The sequence below is a fragment of the Malaclemys terrapin genome, chromosome 9 (genome assembly GCF_027887155.1).
Source record: "Malaclemys terrapin pileata isolate rMalTer1 chromosome 9, rMalTer1.hap1, whole genome shotgun sequence".
In the NCBI taxonomy this organism is placed as follows: domain Eukaryota; kingdom Metazoa; phylum Chordata; order Testudines; family Emydidae; genus Malaclemys; species Malaclemys terrapin.
Window position 1 is genome coordinate 23548039 of NC_071513.1, and position 20027 is coordinate 23568065.

A 20027-nucleotide genomic window follows, 5' to 3' on the forward strand; every position below is an offset into this window, starting at 1 on the left:
TGTGTTTCCAAATTTTCTATATAACACAAGTGCTTCACACCATCACAAAACACTCTAGGCTAACAGCCCATTCAATCTGACCTTGAAGTGTGTTGCCTAAATCTTTGCTGCTGGCAATTTTCAACACTATGATTATAACCCAGACTCCTAGCTGGGTAACTAAATTTTTCACATCACTATGAACTTTTCTGGTTTTGGACACAATCTAAAGCCTAGCAAAGTCAATGGAAAGATTCCCATTGAGTTCTCTGGGCTTTGAATCAGGCTTTTAGAGAATTTCCTTTCAAATAAGCAACACAGCTGCTTACATTTCATATTAGCTGGGCTTGGAGAACTTTTAAATTGATTGGTGGGACAGATCAATCCTTTGTCATCAGCATCAGGGGATATCTGATCTCGCACCTCTTGGCAAAAGGGCACCAAGGTATTACTTGTTTCATGTGGCTTCATTGATTTTGGTAGAGATCAAATCTCTTGTTTGAAATGAACACCCAGTCCTTGTTCCTCTGCTTAACATCTCTTACCCCCAATAAAATTCAGATTCTAAAGGAACTACAGTACAGGTTTGTTTGTTTGTGTTAGCAGGGGTATCTAATCTCTCATTTTCTAATCCGTACATTTTATGACATAATAATAACAATACTGAGCATTTAGACAGCACCTTGCATTGGCAAATTGCTGTGCAAACATTAACAGGAACACTTGGGCCATGATTCTAGTGAAACTGCTAGGGAAGACAAGCCCATATTGTACCTTCCTTGGCACATCGCTGTGTCTTTATTAGTCTATAAAGCACTATGCAGACATCTGGCACTGAAACAAACAAAAGAATCCCTAAACGATGATGGGTTATTTAGTTAAATACATAGATTGGTTCCTTTGGTGTTTAGCTGAATAATACAACCATAGGCTGAGTAGAAGTGGATAAGCAATGTAATATTACAAGCAAGAACTCTAATACAACCAGTATTAAAATCACCTCTAGCTGGTGTATATTGTACGTACAGTGAGCTACATTGTGGATTTTCTTATCTCTATTTTAAAAAAAGAGAACATATGGTGGCTTGCATTTCAATCCAATTCCCTTTGCTTGGAAGTAGTGCTTTATCACTAGTTTGAAGAGTTCAGAGTAAGTCAGTCCAACTGGCAGTCTCTTCCTCCTGCCTTGATTCCAGTTCCTCCTTCAGAATGATGTGATTCGGATGCCTCCCTGTGTTCTTTCTTTACCTGCCGGAGAAGGTCACTTCTGCATGCCCATCGCCAGGCAAACTGGAATTAAGCTATTCACTTTAGGGGGGAAGCAGGACCTGGTTACGGTCTGATTTCTCCAGGGGTTGATTGTACGATTGATTTTGCACACTAATAATACCTAGCTGTTATGCAGAACATGTAATCCACAGATCTCAAGGCACTTTACCAAGGAAGGTGAGTATCTTTAGCACAGCTGGGGAAACGGAGGCATGAAGAAGCAAAGCGACCTGCCTAAATAACCCATCCAAAAAAAAGGTCAATGTAATTTAAGCAGCGAGATGCCATATTGATGGGCTCCATCCGAAAAGGTAGCGAGAAAGCGGGACAGGCGGGCAGCTTGGCAATCGGTATACAGTCCTTGCTCAAGGCACTCAACGTGCCCCTGGGGCTGCAATCTGCTCGGCTGGGTTTGCTAGGGTGACCAGATGTCCCGATTTTATAGGGACAGTCCCAATTTTGGGGTCTTTTTCTTATATAGGCTCCTGTTACCCCTCACCCCCTGTCCTGAATTTTCACACTTGCTGTCTGGTCACCCTAGGGTTTGCTGCTGTGGCATCCACACCGCCAGCTCAGCAGGGCGCTGCAGATCGGCAGTGCCACCCAGGGCGGGGGACCAGACCAATTGTTTTGTGAATGAGAGCAGTCATCCCCCCCCACCCTAGTTGCCCGCTGCTGCCTCTGATTGGCCGGCCAGCGTTGCTCGTGGGGCCCGCTGAGGGGGAGCGGGCGGTAGGCACCATGTGTGAGTGCAACAGGCTCCAGCCTGGTGCTGCGGGCGAGCGCGGAGGCTGCGGGCGAGGAGGAAAGAGGGAAATCCCTGGGCTGCAGCGAGCCTCTTGCAAAGTAGCAGGACCAACGGAGAGCCGCCCCTCCCGGCCAGGCGGCGGTTTCTGAAGGAGCTGCGGGGTGGCTGCGAGACCTCTCGCTGCAGCAGGTGGGTAAAGAAGCGAAGTTAAATAAGGGAGGACGAACGTTATGTTGCTGCACTTGGCTCAGTGCAGCAGCTCTGTGAATTTAGCTTCTCGTGTAGTCAGTCGGCATTTTTATCCCACACTTAAAAAAATGTACAGTGTGTGTGCCGCTAGCTTGCAATCTCCGAGGGGTTTGTGTGTGTGTGTGTGTGTGTGTGTGTGTGTGTGTGTGTGTGTGTGGTTCGATTGCACTGTTCACACGGGAGTGTTGGCCGGCATTTCACTCGATTGGAACATTTTGTGAGTGTGCGTGTGACTAGACTGCAAAAACTATCCAGGCGTGTGTGTGTGTGTGTGTGTGTGTGTGTGTGTGTGTGTGTGTGTGTGTGTGTGTGTGTGTGTGTGAAAGAGAGAGAGTATGTCACTAGATTGCAATACTTCCCCGGGTGTGAATTTTCTATGCTCTCTGAAGAGACCCTTTGAATGGAAAGCGTTTTATACAAACAGATCACTGATCGCTTCTTTGCAGATCCCTAAATAAATTCCTAAATGGAAAGAGAGAGAAATCCAGGAGATAATGCTGTGATTGTTAGAGGATTTCTGTTGCTGCCCTTATTTTTTGAATTCGAGACACTTTTGTGACAGTACTTAAAGAAATTGCCTTTTAAAGCTGACGTAGTAATTCTTGGGGATTTCTGTACAAAATTAAGCAAATGTGAGTGGAGGGCAGAATGAGAAATAAGTTAAAGACAAGGTCATTTGTTCTCCTAGTTAATTAGAGTTTTCCTGTAGCCTGTGCATAATTTGTACTTTTAATATCTGATTTTATTAAATAGTTTATTTGCTTTTATCCTGGGTTGACAAAGCAATGGAGGAACAGCTGAGCTTCAGTAATACTTATATGCTCAGAATGGGATTTAACTGGCAGCCTGTGACCGTGAAGATGCTTGTTAAACAAAAAAGATGTTTTTAAACAGCTAGAGATACATTCAAAAGAGATGGTGATGCCCCATAAAAGAAACATTTAAAAGTTTATCTGAAGTTGGCTACTTCAGTTTTCCTCCAGTTAATATATATATCTATAGAACTATGAGCTAATGTACAAAAACCTGCCTGCTACGCAAGTTCCCTTCAGACATAGAAACAGAATGTTTCAGTTATGACAGGAGCACAATCTAGGTTTAGCTTAAACACACACAAATAGGAATTTCCATCCCAGATCAGACCTGTAGTACGCAGTCTCCAACAGCGGCCAGTACTGGTTACTTCAAATGACACTGGAAGAAACTCTCTAATGGCCAGTTAGGATGGGATTTTCCAACCTACTTAAATGAATTAGACACCCAAGTGCTACTGACTCAGTAGGGCTCACGGGCCTAATCACTTGGATACTTTTAAAAATTCCATTCTTATAGAATAACCTGTCCTCAGGGGAAGTTTCCTCCTAACCCCCATCACTTTCAGGAGGGCTGTCAAACATATGACCTGCAGGCCAGATTAGGGTGACCAGACAGCAAGTGGATGGGGGGTAATAGGAGCCTATATAAGAAAAAGACCCCAAAATCCGGACTGTTCCTATAAAATCAGGATATCTGGTCACCCTAGAAGAGCTGGGAATTGCTGCAGGAATGGAAATGCAAAGGAAGGAGTAACGGAGACTCTCAAAGAGGGGAAGAAAGAGAGAGAAAGGAAGATGGGGAAGGAAGGGAAAGGTCAGACCTAGTGGTGGCCTAAAGGGGAGCAGAGTGATGCTGAATATGACAACAAGGAATTGACTAAATTAAAGTTACTACAGGGTTTATATCCTTTCCACAGTAAAATCCTCACTGAATGTAAATCTGGATATTCTCGTTATCCATATAGACGCCCACTCCTTTTAGAATCCTGCTAAGCTCTTGGCTTCAAAGATATCTTGTTACATGAATTTCATGGGCTAATTATGCCTTTTGTAAAAAAAACAAAAACAAAACAAAAAGTATCTTCTTTTCTGTTTGACACCTGCTGCCTTTCAGTTTCATTGAATGTGCCCTGGCTCTTGTGTCATGCAAAAGCATAACCACCACAGTCAAAGGCTAATCACACCCCCAGTATTATTTCAGTGTTCAGTAAATCAGATGTTTTTTTCTGTTTGATTACTCCTGCTATACTTCAGCAGCTAAAAGCTCTTGGATTTCTCCTATAGCCCATCTTTCTCTCTTGTGAACGATTTAACAGGTGGGAAAGTGCATTCAATGAGCTGTTTTCAGGATTCATGCTTCCTTTAATCTCTTGGGGCATGTCTTCACTACCCGCCGATCCGGCGGGTAGCAATCGATCTACTGGGGATCGACTTATCGCGTCTAGTGAAGACGCGATAAAATCGATCCCCGATGGCTCTGCCGTCAACTCTGGAAATACACCGCGGCAAGAGCCGGAAGTGGAGTCGACGGCGGCGCAGCAGCGGTCGACTCGCCGCCATCCTCACAGCCAGGTAAGGCTACCTAAAATACGCAACTTCAGCTACACTATTCACATAGCTGAAGTTGTATATCTTGGGTCGACCCCCCCCCGGTAGTGTAGACCTAGCCTTTGATACTTTCTTCCAAGACCTGTATTTGTATCCATTTGTTTTATGGACCATCCTTAACCTTGTCCTAAAAGACCTTCCAGAAACTCAGGCCAACACTAAGGAGAAAGGGGGAAGATATCAAGGGATTAAGGGGGAAGATGGAGGGGTTTCAGACGTAGAGAAAGCCATGCCCCCTTTTCAGCCAGCACTGCCCACCTTTGTCACTGTTCTGGACCTATACAGAGCCCCTACAATACGTATTGAAGTTGCAGATAAGTTGTACTACTGCAGCCTGTTTCCCTGGGGAGGTTCCAGTGTAGCCCTTTGGTGAATCTGGACCACTCTGAGGTCTCCTTGTAAGTTTCATGGTTCAGCCACTGGGCTAGTCATCCTCCTTCCTATTAAAATAATAAATGCCACTGAGAACAAGACTGAGGTTGGGCAGTGTCTTTCTAAGCAGTACCAGCTTCTCTTTCCCCTCACGTTAGCCGGCTTCTTTGAATTTCCCTCTTGCTTATGGGTGGGATTTTCAGACCTCACCATTATTACAAGCCCTAATGGGAATGTTACTGCCAGGGCTGGTGCAAAGGAAGTTTCACGCCCTAGGCGAAACTTCCATCTTGCACCCCCCGAGCCCCCACCCCTGCGACAGCTCCCCCACCCCCTGAGGCACGCCCCCCCCCCCCCGCGGCAGCTCCCCTCCCATGCGGCAGGTCCCCACCCCAGCTCACCCTCTCCCTGAGCACACCGCCCCCACTCTAATTCTCCTCCCCTTCCAGGCTTGCAGCGCCAAACAGCTGATTGGCGCTGCAAGCCTGGGAGGTGGGAGAAGTGGAGTGGTGACCGCGTGCTCGGGGGGGAGGCGTAGGAACACTGTAAAAAAAAATTGGGGGCACCGCTTTTTGGCGCCCCCAAATCTTGGCGCTCTAGGCAACCGCCTAGTTTGCCTTAATGGTAGCATAGGCCCTGGTTACAGCTCACACTTGTTGTCAAATCCATGAGTCAAACCATTGGCAGAGACTGAGGGCCAGATTCTCCAGTTCACAGAGGCCTGTTTGTGCCATGGCCTCCAAGAGGCTGGAAAAGGACAGTGGGAATTTCCCTCATATAGGGGAACTTTCTGCTGGCAGTTGCGGCGTAACTGCTTTCCCTACCAGCTACTTCCCCACCCCACACGGAAGGGGGGTGTATTCCAGGAGTGGGACAGGACAACACAGAGCTCCATTACATACAGTCCTTCAGTGGCAGAGGGGCCAAGCAGCTGTGCATCAGAGCACCTCAAGCAGAAGTCTCCCCACCCCACACACACAACACAGTCCAACCCTGGTTCTGAAAGCTATACAAAGGGAAAGTTCTGGATGAGACTAAGCACAGCTCCTACCAGGTTGGTCTACGATAGACTGTCTCTTGGCTCACCTGGCAGAGCTGCTGCCTATAAAAGACAGAGTCCTGGTTTTCTTCTTGGCTGTGATAATGTGTATGATTCACCCAAGCGGTGTCCTAATGTTGTACCATGACACCCAAAAGGAGTTCAGGGCTCTTTAACTAGCCTGCAAGGTTTAGGCTTTTAGGAGCTGGGACAGGACCATGAAAAATTAATACTATCCCAAATATTACCTTGTTGTATTCTTTCTCTCCTCCCAGTCTTGGCTTTCTGTCTTCCATCATGTTACCTCACATGCTAGAAGGTCTTCTTCTTCTCATCTGCCATGTACCCCCATGTTCTTCTTTCATATCCCTCCTTCTAATGCACTTCTTCCAGCAGTCCTTCATTCATCAGTAATCCTCACAACCCACCTTCCCTCTGCTGTTATCCTGTGTCTTATCTAGCTTAAAGCATGTGTTTTTTCAGGGCAGGGAACATCTCCTGTTATCTCCAGCCCAATGCTGCATGGAGTTCTGTGTAGGTACCATAAGGTGACTCACCATTAGTGGTGCCTCCTCCTGGTTATCCTGGGAATGAGCTCTGGCCAGGTATTGAACCCTTCTCTGGTGGTGTCTCTCCTGTCATATCCTCGCTCTAGGGACACCTCTCACTCTAGGAACTGCAGCCTCCTCTTCATGACTCTAGCTGGGTCACCATACACTACCCCCGGAGGGGGAACACATAACAAAGTCTTTCCAGGACAAACTGTCCCAGGCAATCTGCTGTCCCCTGCCTAGTTGGTGCCACATTCCCAGTGGCTGGTAGGGAAACCCATCCTCTACTCCAGGTTCCAGCTCAGGGGCCCTCTGGTCAGCAGCCAAGGTCTGCACTCCTATTCCTTGTGGCTAGTCCCCTGAGCCTTCATCTACCTTAATGACTTCCCCCCTCTCTAAGGCTTGGTCTACACTAAACCCCCAAATCGAACTAAGGTACGCAACTTCAGCTACGTGAATAACGTAGCTGAAGTCGACGTACCTTAGTTCGAACTTATCGCGGTCCAGACCCGGCAGGCAGGCTCCCCCGTCGACTCCGCGTACTCCTCGCGGCGAGCAGGATTACCGGAGTCGACGGGGAGCACTTCTGAGTTCGATTGCCTGCCGCCGAACCAGCGCATAATTATAGACAAGCCCTAAGTTTGCCAGCCTCCCCATTCCCTCTACTCAGGGAGTGACTACATCCTACTTCCCAGCAGCCTCCTTCTGTTGCCAGCTAACTGGCTTTATACAAGCCCCACCTGTGGAGTTAATTAGCCTCCCTGGCCACTGTAACCCCTTCCTGTCCTATGTGGGGTGTACACAACATCACAGTAGGCATAGGGTCAGCCCCTGTAGAGCTCCTTGCAGCCAGGGCTGTCGAGAGTGGGTTCGGGCCCTGGTGAAAAAAAATTTTCAGGCCCCCCAGCAAGGGCGGACTGGCTAAACAGGGCCGACAAAAGAGGGGGGAAGCCAGGCCCCGGGCCCCCTTCTGGACAGCCGGGCCCCGGTAAGGCGACGGGGGGAGGGGGGAGTTGGGCCCCAGGCCCCCTTCTGGACTGTCGGGCCCCAGTAATTTGCACTGGCTTCCCCCCCCCTCTTGTCGGCCCTGCTTGCAGCATTTGGGTCCACAGTTGTAGAGCACCAAGCAAATATAAGGTGCTATCACAGTGATTTCTATTACTGATAAAACAGTTCTGGGAGGTGGGGAGGAGGGTAAGTCAGTGCCCTGTGCTTATGCTGCATTGAAAGGATAGTGTATACAATGAGCAAGAAATATCATCCTCTGGGAACAACACAGAACTTGGGTATTGGGGTGTCCCCCAGCACTGGCAGACAACAGTAGAAATACAAGACTGTAGGTTTGGTCAATTTGGTGAAAGGGTCGGAAACACTGGGGAATAAATTCCCCTCCCTCAACCCAACTAGGGGCAACATTTATTGGAAACAACAAAATGGATGCAAAGCTTTAGAATTCTTGCTTTCCACAAGTGTTTATTGATTGTATTTGAGATTTACAGACTCTGTGTGGGAGCACATTTCTCCTTCACATTTTTCACTGAGTTCAGTGGGTGGTGAAAGATGCCAGATTGGCAGGCCTGACCGAATCACCTGCTTATCCTCCAAGCAGATATAGCACAGGGTAAACTTCCCCCATGAACTGATCTCATACTCTGCTTCATGGTTGAAATGGAAGGACCACCTGGAAGGGAGAATTACCTATAGAGACTGGCCATTTGAATTCACTCAAATCACCACCCATTATACCTGCATGTCTAACTTGGTATATTGTGGCTGGGGGAGTGGATCATTCAGTGAGTGTACAAATTGCTCACCCTACTGCCCCTTACCAGACCACCTGAAAAAATATAGGGCTATAGTGTGTGTGTGTGTGTGTGTGTGTGTGTGTGTGTGTGTGTGTGTGTGAGTGAGTGAGTGAGTGAGAGAGAGAATATTTCCCCACCTACAAACCTTTGAACAGCTTCAAACAGCTACCACTTTTAGAAAAAGAAAAATCAACCTGCCAAAGAAGTGTTTCCTTCTTTGCAGGTTACCCTGACACAACACTGGCAATAATTAGGTGACATGTTTAAAGTACACGAGTTGGTCTTTGTACCATTAGAAAGCCAGAAATCTCTCTTGCCCAATGGTTTAAGGCTTAGCCCCGGAAGCTTGTGAGGTGTACAGTCCTTAAAAGTGTACTATTTTAGGAATTTTTCAAAGGTTTCCTTTCCCTCTGAGGCCTGTTGAGTTGCACTTACAATAGTGAAGGCAACTGGTTTCACAGGCAGAGGGATATGCAAAATAACACTGATGCAACTTTTAAGTAGCATGTGTGACGTGTCATTCCATATTCTTTATGAAAATATGCTTATGATAATGAATATGACATAACTGAGATGAACTTTATGCAAGATGGCTCATGTGAGATATCATTGGAAAGGTTATGATTTACTGAATGTGATTATCCTATTTGTATGCATGTATCATTTCTGTATCTGAAGTTAGGGATACTGACTATGTAGCTGTATTTCAACTGTGCTACTTTGGGTGATGCCCAATGCCAACACTTCAGGTACAACAATGGAAAAGCCAGACATGGTGGATGGCCCATCAAGGACAATGGACTGTAAAAGAGTTTACAGAGTAGCAGCCGTGAACTCCTGTTCTAAAAGAGCTTAGTCTTCCTGTGAACCTGTGGGTCAGCCTGTGGAGAATGGCTACAAGGGCCCTACAGAGTCAGGTGGTCTTGTCACCTGATACTAAAACGTTACCTAGGACGACTTGTCACTTTCCACTGTAAGGGAAGGAGGGTCAAACTAGGAAACAAAGTGTTAGGATATAGATATTTAGGCCTGTTTGCAAAGGCCTATACTTTAAGAATTTAGGTGTATTTTTATTACTTAGCTAGTTATAGAGGTATAAAAGAGAATTTAAATTACTTTTTGTATGTGTAAGGGCCTTTTTTGTGTGACAGTTTGAGGCCTGGTTCTTAGGCTGAGGCCTTTGGCTAAGCAGCAGAGGCCAGCCATAAACTGGGAAGTGTATGGTTATATTTTTACATTTTTAACTAGTTACATGGAAATAAGGTGCTATTGGGCTGTTAGAAATACAATTTTGTCCTAATGTTTCTATTACCTTTAGAGAAAGGGAAGAGACTAGAAGATGTAAAAGGAAACTTAGTTTAATAGCATCCTGTCTGGCAAGAACTTACTTATTAATAGCTGGAATGTAAAATTCTTATTTTTGTATTATTTTATTACTGTAGTTTCTACTTTTCTATTATTTGTTTGTATAATCTCTGACTGGTTCTGTAATTGTTTTTGTCTGCTGTATAATTAATTTTGTTGGGTGTAAACCAATTAAGGTGGTGGGCTATAATTGGTTAAATAACCATGTTACAGTATGTTAGGGTTGGTTAGTTAAATTTCAGTAAAATGATTGGTTAAGGTATAGCTAAGCAAAACTTAAGTTTTACTATATAGTTTACAGTCAATCAGGAAGTAAGTGGGGGGAGGGGGAAATGGGATCATGTTTTGCTAAGGAGAGGAATGGGAACAGGAACAGGGACACAGGCAAGGCTCTTGGTGTCAGAGCTGGGAAGGGGGACACTAAGGAAGGAAACTGGAATCATGCTGGCTGAAAGTTCACCCCAATAAACATCAAATTGTTTGCACCTTTGAACTTCGGGTATTGTTGCTCTCTGTTCATGCAAGAAGGACCAGGAAAGTGAGAGGGTAAAAAAATAACCCCCCTAACATCTTGGTGCCGTTAACTCGGATGCATCACATCGGATAGGTGAGTGGCAGCCTGTAAGTCCCCCTCCCCAACAATCCGCGCAGCTGCTTGGAGGGGGCATAGCGAACTCTCGTGATGGTAGTTGTGGGTTCTGGCAAGCCAGGGTAAAGGATTTTTTGAATAAATGAATAAGGAAGAACCAGGGCCCATACTAGGTGCAGGGGTCAGCCTGGGATGAGATTAAAAAGAAAATGGAGGAAGTGTTAGGGGACCCAGAGGGATGGGGGGTGGCTAAGGAGCCCACCCTCCTTTGGTATATGGGTAGTAAAAGAAGGTCCCTGCCCATTGGGACTGAATGGCTTCCAGGAAAAGGAGGCACTTCAGTCCACTTGTGAGAGGTTTAAAGTAAGTGCAGCATTATGGAAAGCTGACAGTAATCTTTCAAGTTTGGTGCTGTTTCAGCAAGGGCTGCTGAAGGGTTGTAAAGTCGTTAGGGGTGGTTAAAAATAATTTGGCACAACAGTGTTTAAAATCAAAAGCAAAGTTAACAGACCTCCTTTAGAGACAGGAGCTGGGACTTGGTCCTGGGGGAGTGGAGAAAAAAAGAAAAGGTTTCAAAGTAAAAAATGGCAGGGTTTGCAGGAGCAGGTAACAACCCCCCACTCCTCTCCCAGAGCCAGGATGAGAACCTGGGGGCATGGGTTCCCAACTGTTTCAACCCGGGGAGCCTACTCTTGGTTCAGTGCTAACTATATTCTTTTCTTCTTTTCCTTCTCCTTTCTCTCAGTTTACTTAATTTGCTGCTGGTAGCCTGTACTTTAAATTGACCTGACAGGCTTAATTGGTTTCTTTCCACCTCTTTCCCCCTCCTGTGCCCCTGCCTTTCCACACTTTTGTTTTTCTAAAGTTTTAATGAAGGGTACTTTGAATACTTATGTAAAATGTTTTTTGTTTTGTTTTGTTTGGAACAAAGTATAGTGAGGTAATCCAAGGTCATCAGTTCTCCCCTGCTACCCCACCCAAGATGACTGCTGGAAACAACTAAGGCTGAACTGGGGGAAAGAACTGGGCCCAGGCTGGAAGGGCATCTGGCCTGTGAAGAAGATTATTAGAACCACATTTAGGGTGAGAATTTATATGTAACCAGCTTCTTTAATGTATTAAGCTTAGTTTACGTGCTCTGTTTTATTTTCTTAGTACTCTGCCTTGTTCTGTCTGCTACCTCTTTAACTACTTAAAATACACCTGCTATAGTTAATATTTCTGGTTTATAATATAACCCAGTTTATGTAATTTCTAACTGGGTGGGGGAGGAGAAGTTGTATACACCCTCCTCCACATTGAGGAAAGAGGCAAATTTCATATAATTTGGGGTTTGTACTCCAAGGGAGGTGGACATCTGAGTGCTGAGTCTTCCCTGAGCTGATCTGCAGCTGAGTATGGCCCTGCCTGTGTGTGTATGTGTTAGAGAAGGTTTTAAGAGCCTGGCTCAGCAAGCCCGGTTAAAGGGGCCCATGCTGGCAGAACAGGTAGACTCAGTGGTATCTCAGCACATCAGGTGACTTCCCAAGGGGTCCAACCTGTCACAGCATGTAACACTTTTTGCTCTCTCTCTCTCTATAGAATATACATGATGGTGGGATATAGTTAAGTAATTCCTGCTAACAACATCTTTATGCCATGCCACCCCTGTTAGTCAGTAGCATACAAAAAATGTATCGCTTTCTGCTAATTGCAGGTCAGTTGCCAAAAATATCTGGATGTCCTCTTAGAGGGGGGCTCAGAAGGTATTAGGAGTTAAACTTTTGAGTCTAGAGGAATGTTCCAGTCCTTCTGTGTCTACATAATAGTTTATTTGTATATGATATCAATAGGCCTCTAGCTGAAAAGATCATTTACCATCAAAAATGGAAGAGTGGAAGTAGAATTCACAGCTATTGTGTGGAAGAGAAAATAGCCTATAATGTTCTTCTGATATAATTCACAGATTCTGAATTGCCCTCTGGACAATTATCGTGGTTAGATGAAGATAACAGCTATTTGTGCACTTAAGGACAGTCCTGGAAATGGCTGTGCATTTCATTTCAACAGAAAAGAGTAAGGTGGTTAGAAATAAAGAAATGAGGATGAACACAACAGTATCTCAGAAGGGTGAAAGAACCATAAGTACAGCTGAGAACAAGGAGAGAAGCTGAAGTGGGAGTAGGACAGTGCCAAATGCTATCCAAGATTAGCATTGACCTGAGAATTTGTTACAGGTTTGCTTCATGTAGTTTTGGATTTTTTTCCATTAGTGGCTAATGCAATTTTTACCACATGAAAGAGTTATGAGAGTCTGCAGTTCCTCACAACTCCTTTCCACGCTGCACATCAGAGTTAAACAAGACCCTACTGCCTTTCTGACTGCACAGAAGAATTTATTGTGCCCTGTAGCCGCTCTCTAACTTTACATTTTAAAGGCTGGCTTTACTAATGCTGACTGCATGCCCTCTAGCCTCATAGAGGAGCAGCGTCTCCAAAGTCAAACAATCACTAACCACGCTTCCTGGAGCTGCAACTTAAACTGTGTCTGCTCTTAGCTTAACCCAGTTGGAAACCACAATGACTCGCCCCCTACATCAGTCATTTCCCTACTTTCCCCAGGTCACAGGAGTTTTGGAGGAGTTCGACCATAGCTCTTCCTTGGCCAATCTCATGTCAATCTACCAGGCAGCCAACAGGACAGCCTTCAACTGGACAGACAGTCGGATTGTTGAGTGGGAGAAGTTTGCTGAGCTGGCCAAGTATGAACCAGAGTCCCAGAAGCCGACAGTGAAAGCTCTTCTAATTGTGGCATACTCAGTTATCATCATCATATCCCTGTTTGGCAACATGCTGGTCTGCCACGTGGTGATCAAGAACAAGAGGACGCACTCAGCCACCAGTCTCTTCATTGTCAACCTGGCAGTGTCCGATATCATGATCACTCTGCTCAACACTCCTTTCACTCTGGTAAGTGCCACAAGCCGTGCTGCTATGCCTGCCGAAAACGGAGCTAGGCATGGGATTGGCCATCCAGCAGAGTGCTTCATCTGGTGGCTGCACTCACTCAGTGCATGCTTCTGGGGCTAAGACTTGAACTGGGCAGAGTCATGGCCCATAGACAGCAGCTCTGCCAGGTAAGCAAAAGAGGGGTCTTTCCTCCCTCTCCCCTCCACTCCCTACTTAGTCTTTCCAAATCCAAAATTAGCTCCAACAACATCACCTCCTAGTCCTTGCCATTGAACCACCAGAGTGCAGTAGAGCTTCCATGCGATATGGAGTGAGTGCTTGTATAGACTCCTCCATTGGAATTATTTTGGATGTATTCACAAGTGGGGTGTGATTTACAGGCTCAAGCCTTTAGAAGGCTCTAAACTGGATGTGAAGCTCCTAGAAGTTGCTATTTGGCAAAATGTCTGGAATTTCAGTCTTAACCTTTATAAATAAGGCTAAGATTTTGTCAAGGATACTTTTAGTAAAAGTCACGGGCAGGTCACAAGCAATAAAGAAAAATTCACAGAAGCCGTGGCCTGTCTGTGACTTTTACTAAAAATATGTGTGTCAAAATGGCTATCTGCAGGGCAGCTATGGGGCGGCTAGGAGCTCTGGGGGCTCCCACCGCAGGTTGGGTGTTGGAGCACCAGGGTCCCCCACCACCAATGGCTGAGAGTTGGGGGGGGCCCCGACAGTCTACAGCAGCTGGGGGCTGCGGGGTGCCCCCGCCGCCCGCTGCTCTGGGGGCCCGCAGTGCTTGGGAGCCCAGGGGTTCCCCCGCCACCTGCGAGCTTGGGGGGCCCCCACTGCCCACTGCAGCCAGGAGCCCAGGGGTTCCCCTGCTGCAGCCAGAAATTGCGGGGTACCCCCACCACCTGCGGCGGCTTGGAGTTCCAGGGGCCACCAGAGGCAGGGGGGTACCCCTTTGGCTCCCAGCCCCTGTGGGTGGCAGGGGACCCTGCAGCTCCCGACCGCCACAGGCTGAAGTCACAGAGGTCTCTGGAAGTCACGCATTCCATGACTTCCGCAACCTCTGTCTCTAAGTCGTAGTCTTATTTATAAACAATTACCAACGAGTTTCAATGTCTAAAGTTGACAATAGTTTTCTTGGGCTTCAAAGGAAACCTGCCCCAAGTGACAGAGGGCACCATAAGGCTATGTATGTTCATGAGCTCTCCAGATGCAGTCTCAAGAGCGCCTCTATTTGTTTGGCTCAGGTACATGAACCACTGTGCCCTGCTGATGGTTTTGCTGGTTTGTTACATTCCCTGCAGGTTCGGTTTGTGAACAGCACGTGGGTCTTTGGAAAGGCCATGTGTCATATCAGCCGCTTCGTGCAGTACTGCTCTCTTCATGTCTCCACACTCACCCTGACAGCCATAGCTCTGGACAGACATCAGGTACAGAATCCCCAGACTGTTGTAAGATTCCTTTGGCACAGATGCTCCAAACCACTGTATCCCCTATCTAACCATGGGTAAGCAAAGGGGAGTCCAGAACTGAAATAAAATGGGGTGTCACAAGAGGGGGCATTGTCAGAGCTGACAGGGGAGTTTATATAGCATCTGCCGGTGTTATTCTGGCCTACAGCCATTGGTATCAGCCTGTCATTTTTGTGAGCACTACATTCATTACAAAATGTAGAGAGAAAAAAAATAGGAACATAAAAACAATGTCCCTTCTCTGTAGAAAACTTCCATTGATATCAGGCAATTAGTGATCTTCAGATCCTGAAATTCTCCACAAATAATGTAAAAAAATAAAGTGCTCACTTCACCTTGTGTGAAAATTCAAATTACCCAAGCCAGGTGTGCTCTGTTGCCTCAGTTACAATGTGAGGCATTTCTTAATTTGATTTATTTAGAATAAACATCCTTTCAAGTGGAGATAATTTTACACAATTGTCACTGCTCAGTCATGGTATGACGTAATTTCAAGACAAACCAGAAAAAAATTGACTTGAAGGTACTCTTTGGTACCATTTGTAGAGTTCTACGTTTCAGTTTTCTCTAGATCACTCTAATTAGTTAGGCATTTCTGTAAGTATTCAGTGATTTTCTTAAAAGCATTGGAACATGTGAAGAAAAATATCAGTCACAGGTAACAATGAAGGGACTTTTCTTTCCCGGTGAGATGATGGTCACTGTGAAGTCTCCATTGCAGGTTATTCTGAACCCACTAAAGCAAAGGATGTCACTAACAAGAGGAGCGCTGAGTATTTCTGTTATCTGGCTGATGGCAACCTGCTTCTCCCTGCCCCACGCAATCTATCAGAAGCTTTTCCAGTACAACTACCGGTAAGTTGCTCCTCTGCCCCCATGGCACGTTACACAGTCATTTAAAAGAATCACTTCCCTTACTACTGAAATGTAATTACTTCTTTAGGTGGGAAGCTGCAGCTGACATAAAGCAGGATAGTTTAGCCCAAAAAGTGATGATCACTGTGTCCAATTGACAATGCACGGGGACTTTTATATAGACAGAATGACCGAGATTCTCAAAGGCATTTAGGCATCTAACTATCATGGATTTTAATGGTTGTTAGGTACCTAAATACCTTTGAGGATCTGGGCCAATGTGATTACACAAAATGGAGTTTGGTCAAGATAGCTGGTCCACTGTGAACCTTGGGGCCTTTGGAACTTTAGTGAGCACAAGTGCTCAGGGCCATGGTTTTCTATCATCTCTATAAGACTTCGAGGTACTGTGTGGTTTCTCTCAGCACTAGATTCACTCCTGGAAGGCTATTTTAGCTAGAATGCAACTGTTTTCCCCATTCACTTTTTTGTTCATAAACAGGACACCCCTGCCATCCCTATATTCTTGTGAGGGAAGGTGAAAGAGGCAGGAAGCAAACTTTCAAAACCACAGCACACACGTCTGGTACTTACATAGGCAAAGCTATACATGTCTAAGCCGTTCATAGAGCTATCTAGGGTCATTACATTACACAACAACGACTTCCCTTGCTGATCAGCAGGAGTGCAAACCTCTGCAAACTGAGCCACAGGAGTTGATTTACTCAGTGAGCGAGATCATCTCACTTCAGCATCTTTGGTTTTATTTGTTTGCAGGGCCGGCTCCAGGGTTTTGGCCGCCCCAAGCAGCCAAAAAAAAAAAAAAAAAAAAGCCGCGATCGCAGTTGCGATCTGCGGCGGCAATTCGGTGGGAGGAGATCATTCTCTGCTTGGAGATCATTCGCCGAATTGCCGCCGAATACCTGGACGTGCCGCCCCTCTCCGGAGCGGCCACCCCAAGCACCTGCTTGCCAGGCTGGTGCCTGGAGCCGGCCCTGTTTGTTTGATAAATCTAAACAAGAGGAGCCTCTCTCAACACGTTAGGCACCTCTGACAAACACTTAAACACGATACATCAAAATAGAAGCAGCAGCACCATAACACATGGCGGTGCTTTTTAAGGCGGTCTGGTGATTCTGCAGGAAAACAAAACCTTTCTTGTTAATGCCACTTTGCTTTGGTTATTTTGCTGTGAAGAGGAGGTGAAGAGTGCTGTTTGCTTGGCAAATGTGAAGGCGATCGAGTGAAACTTCACATTCAGAGGAAGATTCACAAAGTTCCACAAGAAGGTGAAGATTCTGAGCTGGAGTTTGGCATAGCAAAATCCATAAATATTTCTCTTCTTGCTCCATTGGGGGAAGGAAGGGAAGAGGGAGTCCAAAGACAGCTATCTTGCGTCCAATTTCAAGATAGTTATCTAGTCTACCATGCGGAAGCCCAGACCCAGCAGTTGTCTCTTCTTAGTTAAGCCTTATACTACTTCTTCTCCCTTTATATGAGAGATCTTCTGACCCCAGTGCCCACAAAGTAGCATGGATCAGTGCCAGCAAAAGGCATGTAAATCAAACTCAGGGTGATACCTGCAATATAGCCAACATAGATGGGCAGAAGCTATTGAGGACTTGTGGTTTTAGGATCCTGACATCAAAACATTGTATCATGGGGGCAGGATGGGGTGATGGATCCAGGGATCATTGTACTCTGGGGCAGGGTCAAGATCATAGGTACTGCCTTAGTCCACTATTGGCACCAGCTAATGAGACTCTCTTCCTAACCAATAAAGAAAGAAGGTCTCTTTGGGATAGATGCAGCCATATAAGATGCATGAAAACAAACCAGGTTTATTTTTTCCCCATGTTCTCATTCAATACTGCTGGTCAGTAAAAATCCAGAAGAACCCCACTGGAGCAATTCAGAATTGATAGTATCACAGCGAGCAATATTGTCTGCTTGAGATTTCAGTCGCAAGGAGAAGAATGTGGAGGCTATAATAATCAGCATTAGAAAGATTTTCATCTTGCTTACAGAGCCCTCTGACTTATCTGTGCAAAAACCACACAAGATAGCCTTGGCTTTCTTCCTTGGCTCACAGCTACTTCCCTCCTATGAATGGACAGCAAAAGAGAGAGGACACAATGCTATTACATCAAAACTATTATATTAAGAATGTTGTCTAGAAAACCTTTAATACAAGTGCCCATTTGTTTTCCCTTGCCTCGCCTCTTAATTTCTCACTCCCTTTTGGGGAGGGAGGAATTCATATTTAAGATGATATATATAAAATTAACGTGTAGTATATTGTATTGCATTCTCTTTCTTACTTGTGCTTGCATTTTATTTGCCTGGGCAGTATCTTACTGATTTATACAATGTCCTTGCTGGTTAGACCACACAAGGGTTGCACTGCTTTGCAGCTATGTTTAATGTATAAATATGTTGCTTATGAATGAACAAATGCTGCTCAGACTGTTACATTTGCCCCTATCTCTGCTCTTCCATTGACACATTAGACAGCTCAGCGAGGGGAAACATTGCCTTGGGTTGGGACTGGAGTTTTTGATAGTGTAAAGAACTGGTTAGGGATTATGTGCATCATCGCCCTCTGGATGGCATTGGACAGAATCAGAACTGCACCACTATGTGTCGCAGACATATACTGCTAACGAGTTCTGGAGATTCTTAAGTGGTAGTGGGCTAGGTTTTTGGAGCAGGATACAAGTTCTGTCAAAAGCAAGTTCTAAGTGGCCATAGTGTGCAGCACTGTGGGAACCACTGAGTTCCTTGATGGCCATAGATTTATTAAAATACTGTGGTATGCCTGGTTTTGCTCTCACAACAGCTCTTTCACAAAGGGTCTACAACCTTTTACTATGCATTCCTGCATTCTTCTAGAAATCCCTGGAGATAAGTACCTGGATGATAATACTCAGAGAACTGTGAACTATGAGGATAGTCATCCATCTCAGAGTTCTTGTGATGGGATAACCCCACCTCACACTCCTTTACAATACAATTCGAACCTCCTGCTTCCCTCAACTGATGTTCCCCACCCTTGCTCTCACTAGCAGATTTGGATATTTATCAGGAGAGACATCAGGTTGGGTGCTTGCTCTGTGCGCTGACTGCCTGATAAGCCTGGCTATTTATAGTGCTAATTCCAGATGTGCATAACTGTTCTGTATAAGTGCCAGCTGCTGGTGAGTGGGTTTGGTGGTATCTGTAAGAAAGGTAGGTCAGAGCACAGATTCGGGTTATATGATCAGGGTCTAACTGATCACCAAATGTGGGGCTGTGAAGGAATTTTTCCCTGGATCAAATTGGCAGTGATCTGGGGGGTGGGAAATTGCCTTCCTCTGAAGTGTGGCATGCAGTTTGCTTTCCAGGATCATCTCTGCCTGTGGCACATAATAGTTTAGGCTCCTGAGGGCTGTAATACCTAAGTCTAATTTCATTTGTTAGGTTTAGTGTTTGGCTGCTGGGTGGTGGTGGTGGTGATATGCAGGAGGTTAGACTAGATCAGCAGTTCTCAAACGGTGGGTTGGGACCCAAAGTGAGTCGTGACCCCATTTTAATGATATGAATTGATAATGGCCTGTAATATTCTGAACAAGCCTTATAGAACTAAGAGAAACTTTACTGAATTAAGTGAAACCTTATTGAGTTAAAGTTAGCACCTCTGGAGTTTGTTGTATTACAAATGCAAATGTTTATGTACTGTTGTGAGATTGTATGGAACTTCTTTAGCAGAAGGACAAGATTAATGCAATCTCTGGAAGGTATGAGAAAGCTCAAAGATCTTTTTGGAACAATGTGTTGGAAGTGGATTTCCTTAGGAAATACATTGAGGTGAGAGGAATGCAAATTCTTCCCCTCCGAAGCCAACCTTTTGAAGATATGCCCTGGGGAGGGAGAGATCCTTTGTATACTTACTAGCTGCCTCCAGAAACTCCAGTTCTAAGACTTCTGAACTGTATAAAAAGGGAACGGAACGTGTTCTGAGTGGACTTGTTGTGAGTTGAAGCTCTGTTGAACTTGTAACAAGAAGGATGCCCCTAGGGTGGGGTATTAAAAGATGCACTTGCCAGAGCCCAAGAGAAAGGGGGGAGAGATAGCTCAGTGGTTTGAGCATTAGCCTGTTAAACCCAGGGTTGTGAGTTCAGTCCTTGAGATGGCTACTTAGGGATCTAGGGCAAAATCAGTACTTGGTCCTGCTAGTGAAGGCAGGGGGCTGGGCTTGATGACCTTTCAAGGTCCCTTCCAGTTCTAGGAGATAGGATATCTCCATTAATTTAATTTATAAAGTGAGGATGAACTCTAGTAAGCTTATTAGGTCCTTTTATTTATTTTAATATGTTTTCTCTGTAATGC

General features: G+C 45.5%; 1 protein-coding gene across 3 annotated transcripts in view; it reads left to right on the forward strand.

Annotated features, from left to right (window-relative positions):
• The first annotated feature begins 2031 nt into the window (after positions 1 to 2031).
• The window catches only part of LOC128843275 (G-protein coupled receptor 83-like), a 40628-nt gene continuing 22632 nt past the window's right edge, over positions 2032 to 20027 (forward strand). The window contains exons 1-5 of one of the 3 annotated variants that reach the window (XM_054039981.1): positions 2032 to 2185; positions 11321 to 11472; positions 12335 to 13338; positions 14637 to 14762; positions 15526 to 15659. In XM_054039981.1, the coding sequence (XP_053895956.1) occupies positions 12949 to 13338; positions 14637 to 14762; positions 15526 to 15659 (650 nt within the window). In that variant the 5' untranslated portion in view covers positions 2032 to 2185; positions 11321 to 11472; positions 12335 to 12948. The remainder of the gene's footprint in view (positions 2186 to 11320; positions 11473 to 12334; positions 13339 to 14636; positions 14763 to 15525; positions 15660 to 20027) is intronic. The other 2 variants (XM_054039982.1, XM_054039983.1) reach the window with 2 other exon arrangements.